At 49.5% G+C, this 23,930-nt stretch overlaps 2 protein-coding genes across 11 annotated transcripts in view; both read right to left on the bottom strand.

Moving 5' to 3' along the window:
* TMEM63C (transmembrane protein 63C) overlaps window positions 1-23,930 on the bottom strand; it is a 77,755-nt gene that overhangs the window by 44,819 nt on the left and 9,006 nt on the right. For 6 of the 9 annotated variants that reach the window (XR_001887078.1, XM_017880625.1, XM_017880618.1 and 3 more), the window contains exon 2: window positions 17,241-17,398. The exons of the other annotated variants lie outside the window; for them this stretch is intronic. The gene's annotated coding sequence lies outside the window, so the exon portion shown is untranslated. The remainder of the gene's footprint in view (window positions 1-17,240; window positions 17,399-23,930) is intronic. 9 annotated transcript variants of the gene reach the window in all.
* Window positions 20,573-20,968, bottom strand: LOC108534956 (60S acidic ribosomal protein P1-like). Of its 2 annotated transcripts, XM_017880627.1 has the most exons (2): window positions 20,883-20,968; window positions 20,580-20,807 (listed from the first exon to the last, which is right to left on the bottom strand). In XM_017880627.1, exons 1-2 carry the CDS (start codon window positions 20,951-20,953, stop codon window positions 20,609-20,611), a joined length of 270 nt encoding a protein of 89 aa, XP_017736116.1. In that variant the 5' UTR covers window positions 20,954-20,968; the 3' UTR covers window positions 20,580-20,608. The 2 variants fall into 2 exon arrangements, with proteins under 2 accessions (XP_017736115.1, XP_017736116.1); XM_017880626.1 differs by having other exon boundaries at window positions 20,573-20,968.

Here is a 23,930-nt window from a genome sequence, read left to right as displayed (position 1 = left end):
ATTGATTCAACAAGAATACATTGAGTATCTATTTCCCCTGGAAGTACAAACATGAGGTCCTCTCTAGGGAGCTCACATCCCAGCCTTTGGGGTTAGGGAGAGGACTGCTGTTGGGCAGCTTGGACCAGGTGGCCCTTCTGCCTGGGAGGACCCCTAGTTACAAGGCCCCAGCCACTAAGCTTGGAGTGGGGCAGAAGGTGGGGAATTCCATCAAGCAGGTTGGTCAGATGCGGGTTTTCAGCTCAACCTGACTGCTCAACCTGCAGGGCAGTGAGGGAGGAAAAGAAAGGAGACAAGATCCTCACCCTCTCCCACCTCACCACCCTCCTCAGCTTTCCCAGGCAGCAAGCAGAGGCAGTAACGAGGGAGGCTGTTGCTGTGGAAACCTAGAGCAGCACCAAGCCTTTTCTCCTCATCCCTTCACCCTCCCTGGACCTTACTTCTTTCTGGAGGGAGACCTAGCTCTTGGGTGTGAAGAAGGCAGGCAGAAAATCCAGATTTTGGCTTACTGGAGACTAAAGCATCAGCACTGGAAAGAATGAAGCTAGAAACTCTGGGATGCCAACAGAAAACACAGCAGGGCCACCAGCTTAGACATCACTTTCACAACATAGGACAAAGGCTGCCTGAGGCAATGGGAAGGAGCAGGCTCTCTGAAGCCACTGACTGTACTTAATCCCAGATCCACCTTTGCTAGCTTTGTGACCAGGGGCAGTGTCTTCATCTCTCTCAGCCTCAGTTCCCATATCTGGAAAATGGGTATAATAACAGTATTGCCTCACAGGGTTATTGCAAAGGGGAAGGAAGATAGTTCACACAAATCCACTTGTACAATGCTTGAGAAATGTGACTGCTTAATTAGCCAGCGCTGCCGTCCTCTTCATCATCAGCTTATTTGTCAGGCTATGGTGAGAGGCCCAGACTGCACAGTCCCTACACTCCTCCTTCCAGACTCTCTGTTCTGGGGCAGGCAAGAGGAGAGATGTGAGGATGGAAAGGTCCATCCACTATCCCTCAGACTGCAGCTGGTAGGTGGTGGTGGTTTCTGTCCTTCCTGTGCATAAAAAACAAATGTCAGCCTTGCTTTGTGGGCCAAAGAGGGGCAGTGGGAGATGATGTGAATGCTGATTGATGAGTCAGGGTTTCAGGTCCCCTCCTAGCTGCATATCTTATCTGATGGGAAAGTGTGTGGCTCTCTTCCTGTCCCATTTCTCCTCCATCCTGGGTTCCTATGCCAAAAGCTGGCAGCTCAGCTGTTCTAGGCTTGGGCAAAGTTGTCCTTGGCAACTGGGCAAAGGCTTCAAAAAGAGCTAGCTTTGCCTTTCTGTCTGCCCCATCCTACTGCTCACTCCCAGGCCTCCAGACCTAGCCTGCTTTCATCCACTGCTGCCCTAACTAGCAAGGCCAGCACTTTGCTTCCCACTTCCCCTTCCAGATGAGTTAGACATCTCAAGGCCAAAGCCAAATCTCAGGGATGACCCCAGAGTTAGGATGGTCCAGGAGAGCCTAGGGAGGGATGAATTTTATTAATAGCTATCATTTACAGAGCAAGTAATATGGGCTAAATATTTTCTATTTAAGTACTAGCTCATTTAATTCTCATAAGTACCCTAGGGTATGAGAATCATCCCTAAAGGCAAGAGAAAATTAAGGCCCAGAGAGGTTAAACAACTGGCTCAAGGTCATGGCCCAGAGAGGTTAACTGGCCCGAGGTCATGGTGCTAGTGAGTGGCAGAGCTGGCCCTGAAGCCAGACCATTCGTAACCCTCTGCTTTGCTGGCCCTGAGCCTCTGCTGCTCTGGACATGCTGAGCAGGGGGCAGAGGAAGGGGATGACCTTGCTCAGACTTTAGTCCAGGGACAGCAGCTTCCCTAGCCTTTAGGGTGATGTAGCGGAGAGCAGCAGAGTGGGCTGAGCCAGGAACCCAGGCTGGATCTGCAGCCACTGAGCCTGCATTTCCCAGCACAGCCCAGGGCCCAGTCTGCTCCACCATCCCCATGAGTTCTCAGGAACTAGTCCATAGGGCATGTGTTTTGGTTTGGATTAGAGAATCACTATAGCCACAAGCTATGTTCTAGGAAAAGATGCTACGGTTGGGGAGCCACCCCACCTTCTCCCCCGACCCCATGACCCCCAGAGTGCACAAAGCCACAGCTCCCGCCCTGCCCTCTTGCCATTTAGCCTTCCCAGTAGTTTCAATAATTAATCACCTTTTTGTAAACAACAGGTAAGATTATCTCCCATGGTTCTGGACTTAAACAAGCTGGGATTCCTGGTCCTGGGCATCACCTCCCACCTCCCCTTCTTCCTTCTTCTCCAGGTCTCCTGCCCTGCCCCCACCACCCCTTGGCCATTCTCACTCAGGGCCCCCCTCTCAGTGAGGTTCACTCTCACAGCTAGGGGGCTGGGTACTATTGGAGGAGGTGTCAAGAGAGGGAGGGTGTGTCACTGGAATGAGGAGCTCTGGTTCACATCCTTCACCACTGACATGTTCGCTGGCCATAAATCTTTCCCTAAATATCAGTAAGCCCTTCCCTGCTCCATACCATCCTCAAACTCCTCAAATCTTCATGACAAAGAGTGGTTTGCTCAGCTTTGCACATGGAGAAATTGAGCCTCCAGCAGACATGGAGATTTGCTTAAGTCTGGGGAAAATGGTGGACTGGGGATAGAACTGGGGTTTTTGGCTCCCCACTCACTGCTTTCAGTGACTCCTTAGCCTGGGAGGGGGTCGCTGGAATCACCTAGAAGGTGTTTAGTAAATCTAGATACTCATGTTCCACCCCAGACATTAAGCGTGAGGATCTCCAGTCAATTATTGTGTGCAGCCAAGACATAAAAGCACCAGGCTGACATTTCCGGGGTTATTTACACCTAGAGAAGGAGTTCTTGATGACCCAAAAAGTTTTCTCACTCTTCCTAAATAAGGAGAGAGGGTGGGGAGATGTGGGGATAAAGGATGATACCTCACTGCCTTTTAAACCATGTCACAGTGTGGCAGTTCATGAGGCTGGTCCTTATATTCTCCTCCCATGCAATCTCTGCCCCCTCCCCCAGCTGGTCGCAAATCTGTGGAGAGTTGGCTGAAAATCTACAGAGGCCCACACCACCTCTTCCCTGGAAGTTCCAGGCTCTGGTATTCCTCCCATTACCCCAGAGGCCACTGGCCTGGCTACTTCCTCATGGTACCCTCTGTTCTGCCCCACCAGCCCCCTTATTCAGTGTTGCTTGCCCCACCCCTACACAGCTTGAGCCAGTTCCTCCTGGACTTGGGTGAGCCTTGGTCTCATCAGCATTTAAAGCCCCTCAGTCCAGCTTATACTCTACTCCTCTGAACCTTCTTTCAGATGACCAGCCCTGTCTGCACCTTGTTCCCACCCTCTTCACACAGCTGGCCTTGCAACCACTGCCTGGGACTATCCTCTCACTTTTCCACGCACATGAGCAGCCAGCTCCCCAACAAATCCATGGGCTCTTTGATAGTAGGGACCATGTCTTTCTCTTATACTTTCCATGGTTCTCCCAAAGACCATCACACAGTCGGCCTCAATAAGAGACAGAAGGCCTTTTACCCGGAGACACACTCAGGAGTAGGAAAGAATAAAATGTAGGTGGTTTGCACACATTTGCACAGTGCACAGAGTACGTGAGTCCCAAATTTTTGCCCCCACATAGCGCACATTGGTTACCAAGTTTCCCTCCCCGAGTCACTGCAGGGAGTGGAGGGAGCATACAGCTGCAGGTAAGGAGACTGGGTGTGCATCTGGCTCTACTGTTTATCAGCTGCTATTTAACCTCTTGCTATTCAGTTTTTTTCTTGAAGATCATATCTGTCCTGCATATACCGGGGTGGTTATGAGGGTTAGTTAAAGGAGATAGTGCATGGAGACTCTTTCTGTAAACTGTGCCACAAACGTAAGTTGTTGCTTTTGCTGTCCTCTTCATAGGATCGAAGCCAGCCTTCCCTCAGAGGTCCCCAAACGTCCCCTCCGCCACAGTGGCTCCTGAAGCCTCAGCATGTGGTGAGAGGATTGGAGTTCCACCTTGCCATTGGGCCCATGATGTAAGCAGGGCAATGATACCGCCGCTCCTGGCTGGGTCCAGCAGGGCTCTCAGTACCATGGACAGCACCATGCTGGGCAAAGGCATTTCCGCTTCTGCTGCTCTCTGCCAGGGCTCGTGGGCCGGGCCAGGCAATTCTCGCTGGCGCCTCAGCCCAAGAATAAGAATAACAGCTAACACTTATTGAGTGAGTTCTATGTGCCAGGCCCTGTGCCAAGTCTCTTCAGGTGTCAACTGGGTTAAACCTATCAGGTTGCATGTGGAACACGGTTGATGCCCTCAGCATCCATTCCCACCTCTGTGCCTTTCTATCTTGCAAAAGCTGGAAAGTTAAAAGCTACATTACCAACACTCCCTTGCAGCTGGGGCTCTGGATACAGATTAGAGCCCATCAATTAGACATGCTGGAGATAGATTTACAAGGCTGAAGGGAGGAGAGGGAGGAAGAGGCCATCTCCCTGGTACTCAGGCGTTCTGCTGACAAGCCATGTCAAGGACAGGAAGGGATTCTCTGCAGGAAGTTCAATGCCCAGTCTCTGGCTCTCAGGGAGGGGGTGGTGTGAGAGGCAATTGTGGTAAAAGCTGCAGCAGTTTTCTTATCCCTGGGTAGCAGGTGAAAGGACGTGAACTCCATGGCTCCGGTAATGGCCCTCCTGACTGGGAGAGAAGTAATTTGTCTGGAGGGACAGTTCTGCTCTGTTCTGAAGACACAGTTTCTAATTTTTCCAGTGACTTCAACACCCTGCGGTTCCCTGTATGAATCAAGCTGACTATAGCCTCATGTCCCAGTCCTGGTTTTACTTAAGATTCCTAGAGTGTTTTTTGTTTCCTATACAAAGACCAGGCAGGTTATATTATTATCCCATCTTATTTTGTTTGTTTGTTTGTTTGTTTGTTTTTTGAGGCGGAGTCTTGCTCTGTCACCCAGGCTGGAGTGCAGTGGCCGGAACTCAGCTCACTGCAAGCTCCGCCTCCCGGGTTCCCGCCATTCTCCTGCCTCAGCCTCCGGAGTAGCTGAGACTACAGGCGTCCGCCACCTCGCCCGGCTAGTTTTTTGTATTTTTTAGTAGAGACGAGGTTTCACCGTGTTAGCCAGGATGGTCTCGATCTCCTGAACTCGTGATCTGCCCGTCTCGGCCTCCCAAAGTGCTGGGATTACAGGCTTGAGCCACCGCGCCCGGCCCATTATCCCATCTTATGAATGAGGAGTTTCAGGCCCAGAGAGGTTAAGTAACTGGCCTAAAGTTACACAGCTGGAGAGAGACATTGGCAGGATTGGAATCTAAGTGTCTGGCTCCACTACATCATGCAGCCTGTGAAGGCACAATCCCAGGAGGACTGTATTTCTGGAGTACAGGAGGATGGCCTCCCACATCTGTACTACATCTAAGGGACTCTCAACTAAAGACAAGGACCAGGCAGCTTCTATTATTATCCCATCTTATAAAAGAGGAATTTCAGGCCCAGAAGATTAAGAAACATCCTCTTAACACCTCTGCGAGTGGCAGCGGGAGCTGGGATGCTGTCGGGAGAGAAGGTGGCCACTGGGACCCAGGCTGGAAGCTGAGTGTGTTGGCTTCCCCACCCCATCCATCTCACCTCTGGTACCCTCCCAGAGATGCCTCTCCTTGGCAGGAAGTTTCTTTTCCTTGTCCTCCAGACCCTGGACCACAACCCATGTCTTTCTGCCCATGCCCCTGAATCCGTGAGCAGCCATGACGGTGCCCATGTGGGGCTGGAGACAGAAGGCAGAGACAGCTGTGGGGATGTCACAGTCACCCAGGCCCCTGGGAACTGGGCAGTGACTCAGGGAGACACGGGGAGGAGGACAGGTGACTCCGTGCCTATGTTAAAAAGGTAAAATAGGAAATAAAAATAGCAGGACACAATGCTGCTAAATGAAATGATCTGGATTCTAAAAAGAAAAATAAAAGAAAAAAACTAAATTATATCACATGCTTTTAATAGTCCTTAACATTTTTTTCTGAGTTTGAAAAACTATTTAATATGAATATGTATTGTTGTTTCTAATTAGAGAAAGATCATATATTAAAAGGAAGGCTTGAGATTGATGCGCATCCATGTAACCAGCTTTCCTCCTGCATCAAATCTCTCTTCCCTTCCTCAAATGCCCTCATTCTGGTCAGCTCCCACTCAGACTTCTTGACGGGGAGTAGAGGGTGGAGGGACGGAGCTCTCACGGTGACATGCAGCCCAGTGGTTCCTGTGCAGGCTGCCTACTGAGAAGAGTCAAAGCCTGAATCCAATGCCACCTCCTCTCCCTCCCCTGTCAGGATCTGGCTGGGCCACATGCAGGCAGATCAAGACTTGACCTTGTACCATCGAAGCCAAGGTGGCCACCAGGTCCCTGGGCGTCTGCCTGGAAGCCAGAGGCAAGCCCCCATCCCTGCTCCACCCCAGGTCAGTGGCTCCTCCTGACAGCAGTGATACTGTGCTGACTACAGCATCAAGTCCCAGGGGCAGAGATCAGGAAGGGGACTTGGAGGCCTCCCCAGCATAGCTCTTACTAGGACAGGCAGGAGCAGCCTCCCCAACCCCCTGCCCCACCCCTCCCACCTCCCTACCCCAACATCAATGGATCAGTGGAAGATGGTGTCCACTGTGGCCCCTCTAGTCATTTTTTGGGGTGGTCTAAACCTAGACTCCTATAGGGAAGGGAACAAAAGAGAAATGGTAGCCTCCAGGAGGTGGGGGGTGGGGTCCTGAATGGGCCTGGTCTCTACCTCTGAGCCTGACGGAGGGCCTATGTGCACTCTCCTCCAGGTGACAAAGTATGTTTACAAAGTCATCATCTCACCTGGCCCCCAACAGTCCTGCCAGAGGAGAAGTACCAACTGTCCCCATTTACAAAGGAGGATGCTGAGGCCCAGGGTGGGTGCACAGCCTGCCCAGGCTCACACAACTAGCAGCTGAGCAGCGGGGGTGGAGATCTAAAGCCAAGGCCTGAGCTTTTGCACAGCTCCCTGCTCCTTCTGACATCTGAACTCTCGGGTCCTGTCCTGCTCCAGGGCAGAGGCTGGGACGAGGGGAGGCCCTCTTGGTCCCAGGAGCCTCTCCAGTCTCACCTCCCCCAGTTCCCCACGAGGAGTCTCAGCTTCAGCCAAAGGAAGGCCCCTTGCCCATCAAAGGCCTTGGTTGTCTCTGCCCCCTCCATTCCTCCCCTCTGTGGAGGACCTTGATCCTTGCCCAACAGGAGTGCTCCATTGGCAAGGCCCAGTTCAACTCTGCTTTCTTCAGGCAGCCTTCTGGGTACACCCCCAGGTCTTGGTGATCTCACCCTCCCTTCCATCCTACTGTTCTCACTTACTCTTTCCTGAGTTCTCACCCGGGTAGGGGTTGCTAAAGAGGATGAGATGTGTTCCTCCCCTCCTCAAGCTCATTCTAGAAGGGGAATGAGAAAGGCCTTGGCTGAAAGGCAGTGACAACGCAGTGTGAGAAGGGCTCGCAAATGCACCGAACCCAGTCTGCAGTGCCCAGGGAGGCCTCCTGGACCAAGCTGTTATGGAATCAGCTAGAAGGGCTTTCTTTGCTCTCCTTGACTTGGCCACCAAGGCCTGGGTGTGCTGCCCTTCCTAGTGTTCTGGCTTCATCGTGTCAAACTTCCCCCTCACTTCCATCTCCAGCCTCCTAGGTTGTTCCCTCAGTTTCTGGAGCATTGCCATCTTCCCTCCTGCCACAAGGCCTTTGTATATGCCAGTCCCACCACCTGGAAGGTTCTCCCTCCCATTACTTGACTCATTCTCCTCCTGCTTAATCTCAGCTCCATTTTTGCTTCCTTAGGGAAGAGCTCAGGCCAGGCTCAGCTCCCCAAGTCCCATGCCTCCGAGCATCTTGGGAGGCAGGCATCATGCATGCAGTAAATGTGGATTTCTAGTACTAGACTCTCTGGGCCCAAGTTCTCCCTCTGCTACTTACTAGCCCCATGTCTTTGGGCAAGCTTCTTAATCTCCCTGTGCCTCAGTTTCCTTATCTGTAAAATGGAGATGTTAATAGCACCTACCTTATTGGGTGGATGTGAGGTTTGAGAGAGCCAACTCACATGAAACATTAGAGCAGTGCCTAGCACACTGCAATGGCTCAATAAAGTTAAGTGTAGTTTTCCTTGTTGTACCTAGTACATTCGATGTTGTTTACGGAATGACGTAGCAGATGGCTGACTCCCCACACCTCCCCGCAAAGGGAAGCTCCTTGACAACAGAGCCCTTGGCTGTGTTTGCTGATTATTTCCTCTGCTGTGCTGGATAGGGTTGAGTGCTTTACAAATATTTGCTGAAGAAAGGAAAGATTGGCAGTGGGTTGGGGTAGGACTCATTTGGCCCCCATGATGTCAAACCCAGAGTGATTTGGCTGGAGGAGATCTTACAAATCATCTAACTTAAGCCCTCCTTCCACAGAGGGACAAAAGGAGCATTTCCCTGGTCTAGTCCCAGAGGGCTGAGCAGCCCTTGCCCACCTCTGTCTCCCCCTAGGGCTTTGCTCAAAGCCTATCATGGCAAAATCTCAGACTGAGGCATCTGTTTCTGTTTTGATTTTTTTTTTTTTTTGAGACGGAGTCTCGCTCTGCCGCCCAGGCTGGAGTGCAGTGGCCAGATCTCAGCTCACTGCAAGCTCCGCCTCCCGGGTTCCGGCCATTCTCCTGCCTCAGCCTCCCAAGTAGCTGGGACTACAGGCGCCCACCACCTCACCCGGCTAATTTTTTGTATTTTTTTTTAGTAGAGACGGGGTTTCACCATGTTAGCCAGGATGGTCTCGATCTCCTGACCTCGTGATCCGCCCGCCTCGGCCTCCCAAAGTGCTGGGATTACAGGCTTGAGCCACTGCGCCCGGCCCTGATTTTTTAAAAAATGTGATGCATCTCATATTTGAGTGTTGTAGAGCAAATACATTCACCACAACTGGGTGAAGCTGCAGGATCCAGTTCGACCCTGAGTTATTGCTGCAATTCTCGTCTCTGTGGTAACAAGTCCCCACTAAGTCTTCAGCCAGCAAGGCTGGGCAATGGCTCAGCTCAGCTCCTGCAGGGCCCCTGGGCTAAGATGCCAGCAGGCAGGCAGCATGGTTCTCCCTCCAGCCTCTCCCCTGACTGCTTCCTCCGTAGGAGTCTGGAGGGGGCAGGAAGCAGTAGAGGGAGGTGAAGCAGCCATAGGGATACAGCAGCAGAGGCCCCAACCCCAGAGTCAGCTCCAGCTAGAGCTGGGTTGAAGGCTGCCTGTGGGGAGGTGCCCACCAGCAGGAGCAGCCTATTGGGGCCATCCCACCCCACCTCCTGCTGCTGCTAGGATGGGCTCTGATCAACCAAAGCTCTGCAGCCAGTCCCACTCAGATCCAACCAGCTGTTGACAATTTATTACTGTCTAGATAGAGTCAGCCTTCACTGAACACTTGCTCTGGGCCAGCCCTGAGCTAGGCGCTGAAGAGGCAGGGATCCATAACATATGGCCTGTCCTCAGCAAGCACACAGTCAGGTGGAGGAGACCCAAGTGGTGTGAAAGCAGCCAGAATAAACGACAAGTGGTGCGTGGCCAGGCAGCAAAAGCAAGATGCAGACGGCACATGGAGAATGCTGCCTCCTGCGTGTCTCTGTTTCCTCTAGAAGGATGCACAAGAAACCGTTGCCAGTGCTTGTCTTCCAGGCGGGGAACTAGGTGGCGAGGAAGCAGGGTGAGCAAGCCTTACCTTTCACTCTGTTCTCTTTATTGCTTTTTTTTTTTTTTCCGAGATGGAGTTTCACTCTTTTGCCCAGGCCGGAGTGAAGTGGCAGGATCTCGGCTCACTGCAACCTCCACTGGCTGGTTTCAAGCGATTCTCCTGCCTCAGCCTCCTGAGTAGCTGGGACTACAGGTATGCACCACCACACCTGGCTAATTTTTGTATTTTTAGTAAAGACAGGGTTTCACTATGTTGGCCAGGCTGGTCTCTAACTCCTGACCTCAGGTGATCCACCCACCTCGGCCTCCCAAAGTGCTGGGATTACAGGCATGAGTCACCACGCCCAGCGTCTTTACTGCTTTTTGAATTTTGTACTATATGCATACCTAACCGTTTCGAACAAAACAACAAAACCAAACTGAAAAGCAGCATCACCAGGTAAATGTTGTAATAAGGATGTAGGCTTCTCAGTGCTGGACACCCAGAGAGGAGGAGTGGATAGCTCTGACACTCAAGGACTCTCTCTCCTCTCAGGAGCTCAGAGTTCCATGTGCCAGGTAGAGGAGTGTGTGTGTGTGTGTGTGTGTGTGTGTGTGTTGTGTGTGTGTGCCTGTCTGCCTCTGTAGCTATGTGTTTGGGATGTGTAGAGCTACTGGGCTGAACAGTTTCCTTCCAAAATGCATGTCCACGTGGAATCACAGAATGTGACCTTGTTTGGAAGTAGGGTCTTTGCAGATGTAATTAGTTAAAATGAGGTCATACATGATGAGGGTGGCCCCTGAATCCAACAACTGCTGTCCTTAGACGAAGCCATGAGAAGACAAAGGGAGAGACTGGCGTGAGGCAGCTACAAGCCAAGGAATGCCAAGAACTGCTGATAACGCCCAGGAGCTAGGAAGAGGCAAGTAAGGATCCTCTCCTAGGTCCTGCAGAGGGAGCACGTTCCTGCTGACCCCTTGATTTCAGACTTCTGGCCTCCAGGACTGGAAAAGAATAACTTTCTGTGGTTCTCTTCTGTGGTAATTTGTTGCAGAGTCCTAGGAAGCCAATACAGTGGGTCTATGAACTGGTGCTTGTGTGTTTTGAGGTGTGTGTGTCAATGTGTTTGTGTGTGTATCTGAGTATGTTTTGAGGGGTATTTGGTTGTGCTTGGGAATGTGTTTGTGATTATAATTTGGATTTTAGATGCTTGTGTTTTGGGTTGCATGCATATTTATGTGTTCATAGGTGTGCATGTTGAGTTGTATACACTTGTGTGTTTTGGGGCTTGTGTGAATGTATGTGATTTTAGCCAATGATCTCTAGGGTCTCCCTTAGCCGTGTCATTCCAGAAGTCTGTCCTGGAGCCCCTGCTGCAGGTAGCACGTAGAAGGGATGCTGGGCAATGGCAGTGGGGATGGAATGGACTCAAGGCCAGGTGGGAGCAGCATCCTGTCTGGTCTAGGACCACCTGGGAGAGGACAGGGGCATCGCAACTGCCCCCATTGCACTCGCCCTGTCAGTACAATGATCTCAGCCTCGGGAGTGGGGGTCCAGTAGGAACCATGTCCTGGGGGCCCAGCCCCAGGGCCTTCTTGGAAGCCTTCAGCAGAGGAGAGACCCCCTCACCCCCAGAGACACTCTACCTCCTCTCCTCTTTGGTGTTAGTTTACAGGAAAGTGAACACACACCCTTGAAACATTACAGCAATGGGTCTCACACTTTGGTGGGAGAGGTTGTTACAGCAGGGCTTGTTACACCACACCACAGATCGCTGGGCTCCACCCCAGGGTTTCTGCTACAGCAGGTCTCGGGTAGCGCCTGAGAATGTGTATCACCAAAAAGTCCCTGAAGGATGCTGATACCACTGGGCCAGGGACCTCACATTGAGAGTCACTATCCTAGACCACAGAACAGGAGAGGGAGGCTCCTCTTCAGCCTCCTCATTCGACCCCCCAGACTTTGGTGTAGGCAACCTCGAGTTTGAGGACAGGCCCTGGGAAAGTCAGGCTCCAGCTGATTCTTTCAGTCTCACTGCCTCTGCCAGCTGCCCACCCATCACTCACAAAATAGTTTATTCAGCAAATTACGGTCCGGACTCTGTTCCCTGAACTCGAGGTGCCTACAGGCAAGACACAAGGCTCTAGTGGGTACACAGACCCCTAAGGAGACCATAACAAGACCGCATAGCTGCACTCTGGAGCTCTGTTCAGGGAGTACTGGGAGCACAGCGGAGGAGCTCCTGCCTCAGAACTGGAGAATCCCGAAAGGCTGCCTGGAGGTGCCAGCCAAGGCAACTCTTAAAATATGGATACCTTCTCTTTTGCTGTGGATGTGACCACAAAACATTTCCCACTTGGTTTTCTCTCTGCTACCTTGCTCTTAGCCAGCCTATTGTGAACATTTTATGAACGCTTTATTAAACTGTCACCAAAAAAAAAAAAAAAAAAAAAAAAGACAAACAGCACTAGATCACTTGAACTGAGCACTTATTACCCTTATTACCTGCCAGGGGCTGTGCTAAGACTCTGGAAGCACAAGAGCACCTCTGTCCTCACATCGCCACCAAGATGGGAACCATTGTTCTTAGTGGGATTTGAACCTAGCCAGTTGGCCTCACAGCATCACATTCCTAGCCTGAGGACACATGGGCCTCCTACCCTGTGGACAGGGCAGAACGGTCCAGGAGGAGACCTCGGCATGCATAAAAGCCAGCCGAGAGGCAGATGGGGAGCGGGGGCAGGACAAGATGTGAGCCTAGTTCAGGTCCCCTGGATGGAAATGCACCACCCCTCAGGGGCAGCAGAGCCGGGACGGGGGCCAGGTTGAAGCCTGTTTCTGGGCTCTGGCGCCGTCTGTTTAAATAGGGCTGGAGCCACGTTGGCTGCCTCGTGTGCTCTCTGAGTACAGCTGATCCAGTGAGGGGTGGGAAGCAGATGGCAGAGGATGTGGGTCTGGCTCACAGGGCCTCACAGGGCCTGGGGGCCATGAGGGACCTGAGAACCCCTGCTATGCTAGTGGGAGCTCTCTATTCACAGGTTTGTTTGTGATGAAGGTTAGCCCTGCAGGGAGGCTGTGCCAAGAGGCTGAGGGGTGGTGGCTGGCACAACCTCCATGACTCATGGTGGCCACACATCTTAGCTCCCTAGCAGTCTCCATGTGGCTCTGGGGATCACCATAGCCTCCTTAACTAGAGCACAAGCTCCAGGGCAGGAGCCAGCCTCCTGTGACCTTGCTCCTGCCCTTTGGGTAGGGGATCAGGAAAGCCACAATGATCCAGGCTGAATGAGGACTTGAATGGTGACCTGCAGCCAGATGATGGAAAAAGAGAAAGTGAACTGCAGCTGCAGTAAGAGATATTTCAGTCAGACACAAGGAAGCACTGGCCTGGGAGACTGAAGGGAGTACTAGCTATTTCTGGGGGAAGAGAGGGATCCCTCCTTCTGTCTGCGACAATCTGCCTCTCTGGAAAAAGTACAGTGGGGATTTCTCTCTCCTCATCCCTCACCAGCTCCTCTATCATCTCTCACCTACATTTTAGTCTCTTCTCTCCTTTCCTGCCTGCCTCCACTTCTGCCTTCATTGCCTGAGTGGGCCTGGCTTGTCACAGTGTCGCTGGAAGCCTTTGAGCAGGGACACAATTCAGCCAGCGTTCACTGAGTCCCACACCTGCTGGAGGTGAAGGAGCCCAGGCCCTGCCCAGAGCACTTCCAGCCAGGTAAAGACACAAGACAGGAAAACCAGTGCTGACACCCAAGGCAGAGTAAGAGCCACACGCTGAGAAAGGAACAAGCCAAGTTGTGCGGCTCAGAGACCACAGCCCCGGGGATCAGGGAAGGCCTCCGAGAGGTGGCATTTGGAGAGTGGGCGAGATATCTATACTAACAGAAACCAGCGGGAACAAGGATAGTCCGGGCAGAGGGACAAATGAGAGGAAGAGGGAAACAGACAGTGGAGTGTTCCAGAAATGGCAGGCAGATTAGCTTGGCTGAAGAAGTGGGGTGAGAAGGGTCTGGTGAGATAACAGGCTTGGGACCAGATCATGAGGCCCTGAATCTTGGCTGAATGATTTGCACTTGATTATGTAGGCAGTGGGGAGCTATTGAAGGTCTCGGAGAAAGGGCATGACATTATCTGGGCTGGGACTAGAATAGCTTCTAGATTTTGCTGCTATCCTAGGATCTCATGAAAGGCACTTGGCCTTGATTCTGAGCCCCCGGGCCTCTCAGGAATCCCCAAAGGGAGCAAACAATCTGTGTGTCTCAAATGTTGCCTTTCCGGTGAGGTCTGTCCTGACCATCCTATTTAATAACGCAGCTCCTCTGGCACTCCTGACTGCCCTCCCTTTCCTTCTCTGTGTTTTCCCCCCATTGCATTTATCTCCTTCTAATATACATCATCCATAATACGCTGTTTATTATCTGCCCCATTTGAATGAAAGCCCCCTGAGGGCAGGGTCATGTTTGTTTTACTTGCTGCTGCCTAGTCCAGTGCCTGGAATCCCAATAGATTCGTTCATTTTTCAAGTGGATAAAGAGAAAAATACCATCTTGCAGGAACCAGCATGCTCTGATTTGCCCCCTTCCTGTCCCTTCACTGCTGGCTTCCTGGGCTTGGCAGCACCGAGCCTCCAAGTGGAAAAATCTCTGAGAAAACCAGGCAGAGCTGCGCTGCTTCCCTCCTGCACTTCCCAACCTTGCCAGGAGTCTGGAAACATTTGAACTGTTTCCTGCTTCTGCCAAAAACCACCACTATTTTCTCTAATCTCAGAGCGGAGGCCAGGCGAGGACAATTTCCCCACCTAAGGAAAGCTGGAAGTCAGGACTGAAACAGCTCCACTCGGCAGCCTGGAGAACAACTTTGATGGTCTGATCAGAATCACTGCAAATTCCCAAGTGCCCACTCCATGCATGCAGTGGCTCTGGGCATTTTGCACCATTTTGCCATCACCCCGACTCTACAAAGCGGGTGTTATCCTCCCCATTTCACAGATGGGAAAATAGAGAAGTTCATTGACACGGTTGAGGTCTCTCTATCAGATGAGGAGGCTGGTCTCAAATGCTGTTCTGTCCTGCCCCAGCCCAGGGCTTGTTCCTCCATAGTGTGTGGCCTCTCTTCCCCCACAGGGGCTGAGATGCAGGATGGAGCTAGCTGAGTTCTCCGTCCAAGATGCCAGATCATGGGCAGTCTCTGCTGGCCTCAGGCTTCCCACCTGAGCCATGGGAGCCAAGGTTTTGGCCACAGCCCCAGGATGAATGAGGACCATGATGTCAAGTCTGCTGCCTGGCCTGAACTCATCAGAGAGTACACATTATAACTGCGGTCACTGTCTGTCTGGGCAATGGCCAAGTGTCCTCTCTTGACTCTGATGTGGACCAAGGCTAGAGCCCAAAATAGGGTTCACTGCATTTGCAGACCCAGTGGGTCCAAAGGAAACTATCCCTAGCCTTGTGTGTGGATCCAAGGCCCCATATCCAGGTCTGCTCCTGGCCAGGCTATGGTTGGGGAGGTAGAAGAGCTTGGATCAAATCCCCAGATGTTGGCTGTAGGTGACTGCACTTCCATTCCTTAGGGACTCAGTTCACCCACCCTGAGGGTGGAAACCCTCTCCCAACAAACGTTACTGATTCCTTATTACATGCAAGGCAAACAATATCTGTCTCTGCCTTCAAGCCCTTAAAGTGAAGTTAGAGCACAGTCATTAACTAGGCAATGGGGAGCTACAGATTGTTGTAGAGCCAGGGACTTGGATGTCTGCACTGTGCCTTAGGGAGGTTGATCAGGCAGCAGACTATGGCTGGGAGAGAACAGACTTTTGCAATGATCGGATCTAATGTGTTAAGCACTTACTGGGTGCTAGATGTTGTTTCGAGCACTTTACAGATATTACCATAGTTAATCTTCACCCTAGGCTACTATTGTTAACCCCATTTTACAGATGAAGAGACAGAAATACATAGAGATGACAAGGCCAGTAGGTGATTGAACTGGGATGTGAACCCATCTGGCTCCACCACTGCCTTTTCTAGTAACATTTTTTTTTTTTTCTTTTTTGAGACGGAGTCTCGCTCTGTCGCCCAGGCTGGAGTGCAGTGGCACCATCTCCCCTCACTGCAAGCTCCGCCTCCCGGGTTCACGCCATTCTCCTGCCTCAGCTTCTCAAGTAGCTGGGACTACAGGCGCCCACCACCGTGCCCGGCTAATTTTTTGTATTTTTAGTAGAGACGGGATTTCACTGTGTTAGCCAGGATGGTCTTGATCTCCTGACCTCGTGATTCGCCCACCTCGGCCTCCCAAAGTGCTGGAATTACAGGCAGGAGCCACCACGCCCGGCCCCTCTTCTAGTAATCTTGAACAAGAGTCTGGCACAAGGCTAGGGCCTGGGAATGGCCAGAGGAACAGAAGTGACACACTGCCTGTGGCCAAGGCTCCCTGCCCTGGAGGGCTCTCCCAAGAAAGGACTAGGAAATTATAAAGGGGACGTAAAGAACCATATCTAAGATTACTTTTGTCAATAACAGCAACAATCACGATGTTCTTGGCCAACACCCCATGCAGGATAATATCTTCTTTCATGTAAGAGAGATTTGAGACACTCTCAAATAGAGAAATCTTATCACAGTTAGAGCTTCCTCTGGAAAGCTTCCCAGATTCTCTAATCCTTCTTCAAAGATTTATTTATTAATGTATTTACTTACTTAAATAGGGAAGAAAGCCTCACTTAGATGCTAACCTAGCTTCAATACCTTCTAGCTTGGAATGTCCAGCCACTGTCAATGTTTCTTCTGCAAAGGCGGAAGGAGTTGCTGGAGGTAACTGGGAAGGTGGAAGGAGAGGAAGAGGAGTGTAGGGCACAGGCTGGACTGAGGGGCAAAGGGAGGCCACTGAGCCCAGGAAGGGCTGTCCAAAGCCAAAGGGCTTCCCGTGCTGTTTTGACAAGATTACACCTGATTCCTCTGAGATGTTCAACCACAACATTGGAAACTACACTATTGATATAAGTAATGCTTGAGAAGTAAAAAGAGATTGCGGTTGGATTCTATCTCTAAGATCCCCAGCTCTAGTAGTCTATGAAGATACCATCTGTCTTAATCCTTTCCTAGAGGAAAAAGTGTCAAGAGTTAGGAAACTCTTGGAAGAGCCGTGTCTGGCCGGATTCTGGGCTTGCCCGAAACCAGAGTCAGCTGAGCAAGAACCACGGGGGGCCCAGCTAGCAGCTCAGTCCCGGGGGAATTTCTAGGGAACAGAGGACATCCTAACCAAAACCAGAGCATCTTCTGCCCCTTCCCAGGCCTCATGGGCAGGGTCACCTGGGACAGCGCCCTTCGGAATGGGGTTAGGCCGTTCCTGCCCCTCTCTTGGCAGGTTGTGGGTTTAGGAGGGCTTAGGGAGGGCCTTTGCCCAAGTGCTGGCTGGAGAGCTGCAGGCCATGGGGCGGCCAGGATGGCCACATTTCCCAGGCTCAAGGTGGGGAGCTGGTGCTAGGGCTTAGCCCTGATGGGTGATGGGATGATGCCAGGGGCACCTACCTGGAACAGTAGCTGAGGTTTGGGGCTCAGGCCCCCCGTGGCCCCTGAGCTGTTATAGGACCTTCCCTCCTCTTGATCAGTCCCCAGGAAAAGGTGCTTCTGAGTGGCTCAGCCGTGTCCCCGCTTGATTCCTGACCCCGAGGGAGGCTCCTCCAGGGCTGTATGGCACAGGGACAACAGAACCCTTTCAGGCCAGGCAGGCATGCATCCCAGTCCTCCCTGGCCTCCTTGCAGCTCCTCCCCAAGCCCAAGCTGGCCAAGCCCCTCCCAGCTCCAATGTGCTTGTCAGTATCTCCCACAAGGCCTGCCTTGGGGAGCTCCAATGGGGTGAGGGGTACTCCGGAAGCATCCACGACGCCCAGCCTGCCCCAGTTCCAAATCCAGGCCAGCCAGTGCCCACGCTTGGGTGGGTGAGCTGGGGGCTACCATTCAACCCCGCAGAGCATGAGCTGTGAGGAGGGGGCCATGGGGAGAGCACTGCACTGGGAGCCCAGGCACCAGCTGTCACTTCCCCTGCTAAGCTGGAGCACCCCATTTTCCCTTGCTGGTGTGGGGGTGTTCAGCCTAGATACACAGACAACGCCAGCAGGGCTGAGCTGTGGGAGGTCAAAGGGGTCATAGACATCACCCACTTCAGAATCATCTGCGGGAGGAGGGGGAGGCCTTGCTAAAATGCAGGTGGAAGGGCCCTGCCTTGACCCACTGAACCTGAATCTCCAGGAAGGTGTTTGGGAACCTACATTTTAACAAGTTCCCCACATGGGTACACATGAAACAAGACTCAGTGGACGACACACTGGGAAAGGGCAGACAAGTCCAAGGATGATTTTATAATCCACATAAAGGGATCATCGGTCCGTTTCCTGAAAGCAGCATCACAGGAGCCTGGTCTCTGCAGTCAGGCTAGCCAGGGAGCCCCAGCAGCTTGCTAAACCCTCTCTAGCTCTCATTTTCCTCACGGACAAAATAAAGATTGGCGGTGATCTCTTAGGCCCGCCCACATCTGAAATTGTGAATGCAAGAAGAGGTGAACTAAGAAATGAATTTAAAAACAAAATTCAGGGTGAGACATTTTAACTGGTATTCTCCCCCTTATAATTTGTTTTTTCTTAAATATTCTTGTCTTGTTTTGTTTTGTTTCAGATGGGGTCTCACTCTGTTGCCCAGGCTGGTCTGCAATGCCTGGGCTCAACTGGTCCTCCTGCCTCCTCCTCCTAGGTAGTTAGGATTACAAGCCCATGCCACCATGCCTGGCTTTAAGTATGCTCTTTAAATTCTGAAAATAACATGCTTAAGGGAAAAAAAAAAATCAAACCATTCAAAATAATACACAATGAAAACGAAATCTAGGCTGGGTATGGTGGCTCACACCTATAATCCTGGCACTTTGGGAGGCCAAGGTGGGAGGTTCACTTGAGCCCACAAGTTAGAGACCAGCCTTGGAAACACGGCAAAAACCCAGTTCCACAAAAAGTACAAAAAAAAAACACAAAACAACAAATTAGCTGGGTATGGTGATGTCCGCCTGTAGTCCCAGCTACTCGGGAAGCTGAGGTGGGAGGATTGCTTAAACCCAGCAGGTCGAGGCTGCAGTGAGTCATGATAGTACCACTGCACTCCAGCATGTGTGACAGAGCAAGACCCTGTCTCCAAAAAAGAAAGAAAGAAAAAAGAAACATGGCATGGATGGATGTCCCTGCCATCTCAGACCTATATCCCACTCTCCAACATAAACATCGTCGTTTCCTAAATTTTCCTGAGAAGTTTTTCCAGAAATACGAACATACACACACACACACACACACACATCTATCTATGCCTGTATCTTTATTTTAAACCCAACCGGGAACATATTCCCTGTACTTACATTTGCTTTGCTAATTAACATACATCACACATCTCTGCATACCACACAGACAGATTCCTCCATTCTTTTAATAGCTCATAGTGTTCCACTGAACCAATGCACTATAATTTCTGTGAATCTGTCCTTGTTGATTGATATTTAGGCTATTTCTACATTTTTTGCTGCACAAGCAAAGCTGTAATGAACATCTTTGTTTTTTCTTGTTTGTTTGTTTTGAGACAGCATCATACTCTGTAATGAATATCTTTGTTTTTTCTTGTTTGTTCGTTTGTTTTGAGACAGCGTCATACTCTGTTGCCCAGGCTGGAGTGCAGTGGTACAACCCCAGCTCACTGCAGCCTCAACTTCCTGGGCTCAAGCAATCCTTCCACCTCCGCCTCTCAGCTGGAACCACAGGCACCCACCACCATGCCCGGCTAATTTTTTTTTTTTTTTTTTTAATGGAGTTTCACTCTTGTTGCTCAGGCTGGAATGCAATGGCGCGATCTCGGCTCACTGCCACCTCTGCCTCCAGGTTCAAGCGATTCTCCTGCCTCAGCTTCCCAAGTAGCTGGGATTACAGGCATGCGCCACCAAGCCCGGCTAATTTTGTATTTTTAGTAGAGACAGGGTTTCTCCATGTTGGTCAGGCTGCTCTAGGACTCCCGACCTCAGGTGATCCGCTCGCCTCGACCTCCCAAAGTGCTGGGATTACAGGCGTGAGCCACCACATCCGGCCTAAATTTTTTTTTTTTTTTTTAATTTTTGTAGAGATGAAGTCTCACTTTGTTGCCTAGGCTGGTCTTAAACTCCTGGGCTCAGGTGATCCGCCTGCCTCAGCCTCCCAAAGTGCTGGGATTACAGCCGTGAGCCATCTCGCCCAGCCTACATCTTTGACTCTATATCTTTGTGCACATATATGATGCCAGCTGGAGGACATCCCTGGGTCAAAACTTACGTGAACCTAACATTCTGATAGATATTGCCAAATTGTCCTCCAATGAGGGTGAACCAGTTTTCTCTGCTCCAGCAACTCATGAGGGTGCCTGTTTTTCTCCACCCTCACACCGTGTGCATTATCAGATTGTTGGATTTTACAGTGAGTTTAAAATGGTATCTTATTTCAATTTGTAATTCAGTTGTCAAAAAAGACAGACATGTTTTCATGTTTATTGACTGATTGGCCTTTGCACTAGACATGTTTTCATGTTTATTGACTGATTGGCCTTTGCACTTATTTTTCTGTGACTTGTCTGCATCCATCCTTTCTAATTTCTTATTGATTTTTTAAGAAGTTTTTCTAAATTAAGGCAACTTACTTCTTGTCATGTGTATTGCAAATTGTCATTCATCTCTTTTTGACTTTATTTATGGCATCCTTGGGACTTGCTTAAAAAGCCTTTCCCATTTGAGAATCATGAAAGTATTTGCCCATATTTTCAACTTGTATTCTTGAAGATTTCTTTTTTTCTTTTTTTTTTTTTCTAAGTTCAGCTTTTATTGAACACGTTATAAAAGAGGTTTAGTCAAAAAGACCAAAGCCCGTGTCATCATCAGAGTCCTCGGATTCTTCTTTCTTTGCTTCCACTTTCTTCTCCTCAGCTGGAGCAGCAGCAGTGGAGGGGGCAGGACCTCCCGCTGGTGCAGCACCAGCTGCTGGAGCAGGTCCACCAGCCCCTACATTGCAGATGAGGCTCCCAATGTTGACATTGGCCAGGGCCTTTGCAAACAAGCCAGGCCAAAAAGGTTCAACATTTACACCGGCTGCTTTAATGAGCGCCTTGATCTTATACTCCGTGACAGACACCTCATCGTCGTGCAGAATGAGGGCCGAGCAGATGCAGGCGAGCTCGGAGACGGAGGCCATAGCGCAGGCAAGTGTGGGGCTGGCGCCGGATGAAGTGAGGGCCTCACCCCAGCGCGGCCTTAACTTCCTCGGAAGGACAGAGCACCTTCGCGGCAGCTGAGGAAAGGGACTTGAAGGTTTCTTTCTCCTTTTCTTCTTCTCCTTCCTCCTGTTGTTGTTGTTGTTCCTCCTTCTCGTCCTCCTCCTCCTCTTCCTCTTCTTCCTCCTCTTCCTCCTCTTCCTCTTCTTCTCCTCTTCCTCCTCTTCCTCTTCTTCTCCTCTTCCTTTGTCTTTGTCTTATTCTTTTTTGAGGCAGGGCCTCACTCTGTTGCCCAGGCTACAGTACTTATGTGACACAATCATAGCTCACTGCAGCCTTGAACTCCTGGGCTCAAGTGATTCTCCTGCCTCAGCCTCCCAAGTAGCTGCGACTGCAGGCACGCACCACCACACCTGGCTTTCTTCTTTCTTTTTAAAATATATTTGCCACCTCCAGAATTTATTTTGATGCAGGGATTGTGGTAGGACTCAACTTTACTATTTTTTTCAAGGGGCTACACAGTTGTCCCAAAGTCATGTTTGAATAATCCATTTCCTGCTCCCCTACCCAACAATCCTCCCTCTAAATTCAAAATTCCCATTTGACTATGTAGGAGGATGGATACAAAGAGCATAAACTCAGAGTCGAGTGCTTGGTTCAAATTTCTACTCTACTGGACCTGGGATAAGCTGCCTGCCCTTTCTGTGCCTCAGGTTCCTCATCTAAAAACGGAGATAACAATAACACCATCTGCATGGAGTTGTTGTGAGGATTAAATGAGTTATTACAGGTAAGGGGTGTAGAAAGATGCAGCTAATATATGCTGCCCACAAGAAGTTCAACCTCAGACGTAAAGACTCACATAAGTGGAAAGTGAAAGGATGGAAAAAGTCATTCCATGCAAATGGTAACCAAAAGAGAGCAAGGATGGCAGTATTTATATCAGTCAAAAGCTGCCACAAAAGACAAAGGAGGCTATTACATAATGATAAAGGGTCAATTCACCAGGAAGATATAACAATTACAAATACATATGCACCTAACAGCAGAGCACCCAAATATATGAAGCAATATTGACAAAACTGAAGGGAGAAATAGACAACACTGCAATAATAATTGGAGATTTCAGTACTCCTTTCAATAATGGATAGAACAACCAGACAGAAGATCAATAAGAAAATGGAGAACTAGGCGGGACACGGTGGCTCACACCTGTAATTCCAGCACTTTGGGAGGCTGAAGCGGGTGGATCACCTGAGGTTGGGAGTTCGAGAACAGCCTGACCAACATGGAGAAACCCCATCTCTACTAAAAATACAAAATTATCCAGGCTTGGTGGCGCATGCCTGTAATCCCAGCTACTAGGGAGGCTGAGGCAGGAGAATCACTTGAACCCGAGAGGTGGAGGTTGCGGTGAGCCGAGATCGTGCCATTGCACTCCAGTCTGGGAAATAAGAGCGGAACAAGAAAGAGAGAAAGAGAGAAGAAAGGAAGAAAGGAAGAAAGGAAGGAAGGAAGGAAGGAAGGAAGGAAGGAAGGAAGGAAGGAAGGAAGGAAGGAAAAAGAAAATGGAGAACTTGAACAACACTATAGACCAATTGGACCTAATAGACATATGCAAAAAACTCCTCCAAACAGCAGCAGAATATACATTAACTCAAGCACATACGGAATATTCTCCAGGACAGATCACACCTTAGGCTACAGGTAAAGAACAGGACAGTGGCCACACAGGGGAACTACTATATGGTGGTGTTTACTATTATTATCATTGCATATTAAGTGTGCTTTGTTTATCAATCTGTGAAGCAGTTCCATCATTTGACAAATATCTACTACTATGTGTCAGGCCCTATTCCAAGTGCCAGGGAATCAAGAATGAAGTAGTCTTAAGAGCTGCTCCTGCCACCTCTGGTTAGACTTAGTACTGGTTATTTTAGCACTTTTACTGATATTTTAAATTTCTTCCATTATATTTAAAAAGCTAAAGTCTGTTTATATACAGACAAGCTATATATTTTTGTTTCTAATAGTTATTACCGATCATGTTGGTATATTATTTTATTATTTCTAATTTTTTTTCAGTTGACAATCTTGTTCCTTTTTCTCCAGGTCATCAATCTTATCGTCTACACTTTTGATAAATTTAGCACTTTTATAACTTGTATTTTCAAAATTTGTGTTGGTTTGTACTTCTAGAGTAGTATTAAAGAATTACAGTCATGGGGTCATTCTTTCCTTGTGTGTTTATTATGTCTGAATACACACACACACACATACACAAGCACACACAGGCATAAACAAAATCATGTTAAGCAATATCCATCTATTCCTATGACATAAGAGTTAAAATCAGAGACATGTTGAATTTTATCAAATGCATTTTAGACATTTTCAGCACTTATGAAGTTGCTTGTATGATTTATTTCTTTCGAGTTATTAGTTTGTTCAATTACATTAACAGTTTTTCTACTATGGAATCTATATTTCTGGAATATAGCCCCACTTGCTTGTGGTATGTTCATTTTTGTAACATAATGCTGTGTGAGTCCATTTGTTGCTATTTATGAATTTTGCACCACTATTCATAAGATTGTTTAGTCATTTTTCTCTTTTTGTGCTGTCTTTGACAAGGTTTGGTATCCATGTTGTTTGTACTTCATAGAATAATTTAGAATCTCTCCTTCTCTGTGATTTGGTGTAGTTGGTGCAGTTTAAATAACATTGGCATTATCTATGCCTTGGAGATTTGATAGAAACTAGAAGTCATCTGAACTTTAATTTTCTTGGAGGAGAATTTTATGAAAACTCAGTTTCTTCAGTGATTATTGGTCTGTTGGGATTTTCTACCTCTCCTGATGTCAAACTGATGATTTACATTTTCCCAGAAAATCATCAGTTTCAGCTGCTTTTCAAGTGGATTTACATATGGCCAAACACAGTACCAATAATAATAAT

This window comes from Rhinopithecus bieti, unplaced genomic scaffold (assembly GCF_001698545.2).
Source record: "Rhinopithecus bieti isolate Rb0 unplaced genomic scaffold, ASM169854v2 scaffold_11380, whole genome shotgun sequence".
Lineage (NCBI taxonomy): Eukaryota > Metazoa > Chordata > Mammalia > Primates > Cercopithecidae > Rhinopithecus > Rhinopithecus bieti.
This window is presented reverse-complemented; position numbering and strand designations above follow the sequence as displayed.

Coding starts and splice junctions, on each gene's coding strand:
- LOC108534956 (XM_017880626.1), bottom strand. CDS start 20,953: ATGGCCTCCGTCTCCGAGCTCGCCTGCATCTGCTCGGCCCTCATTCTG.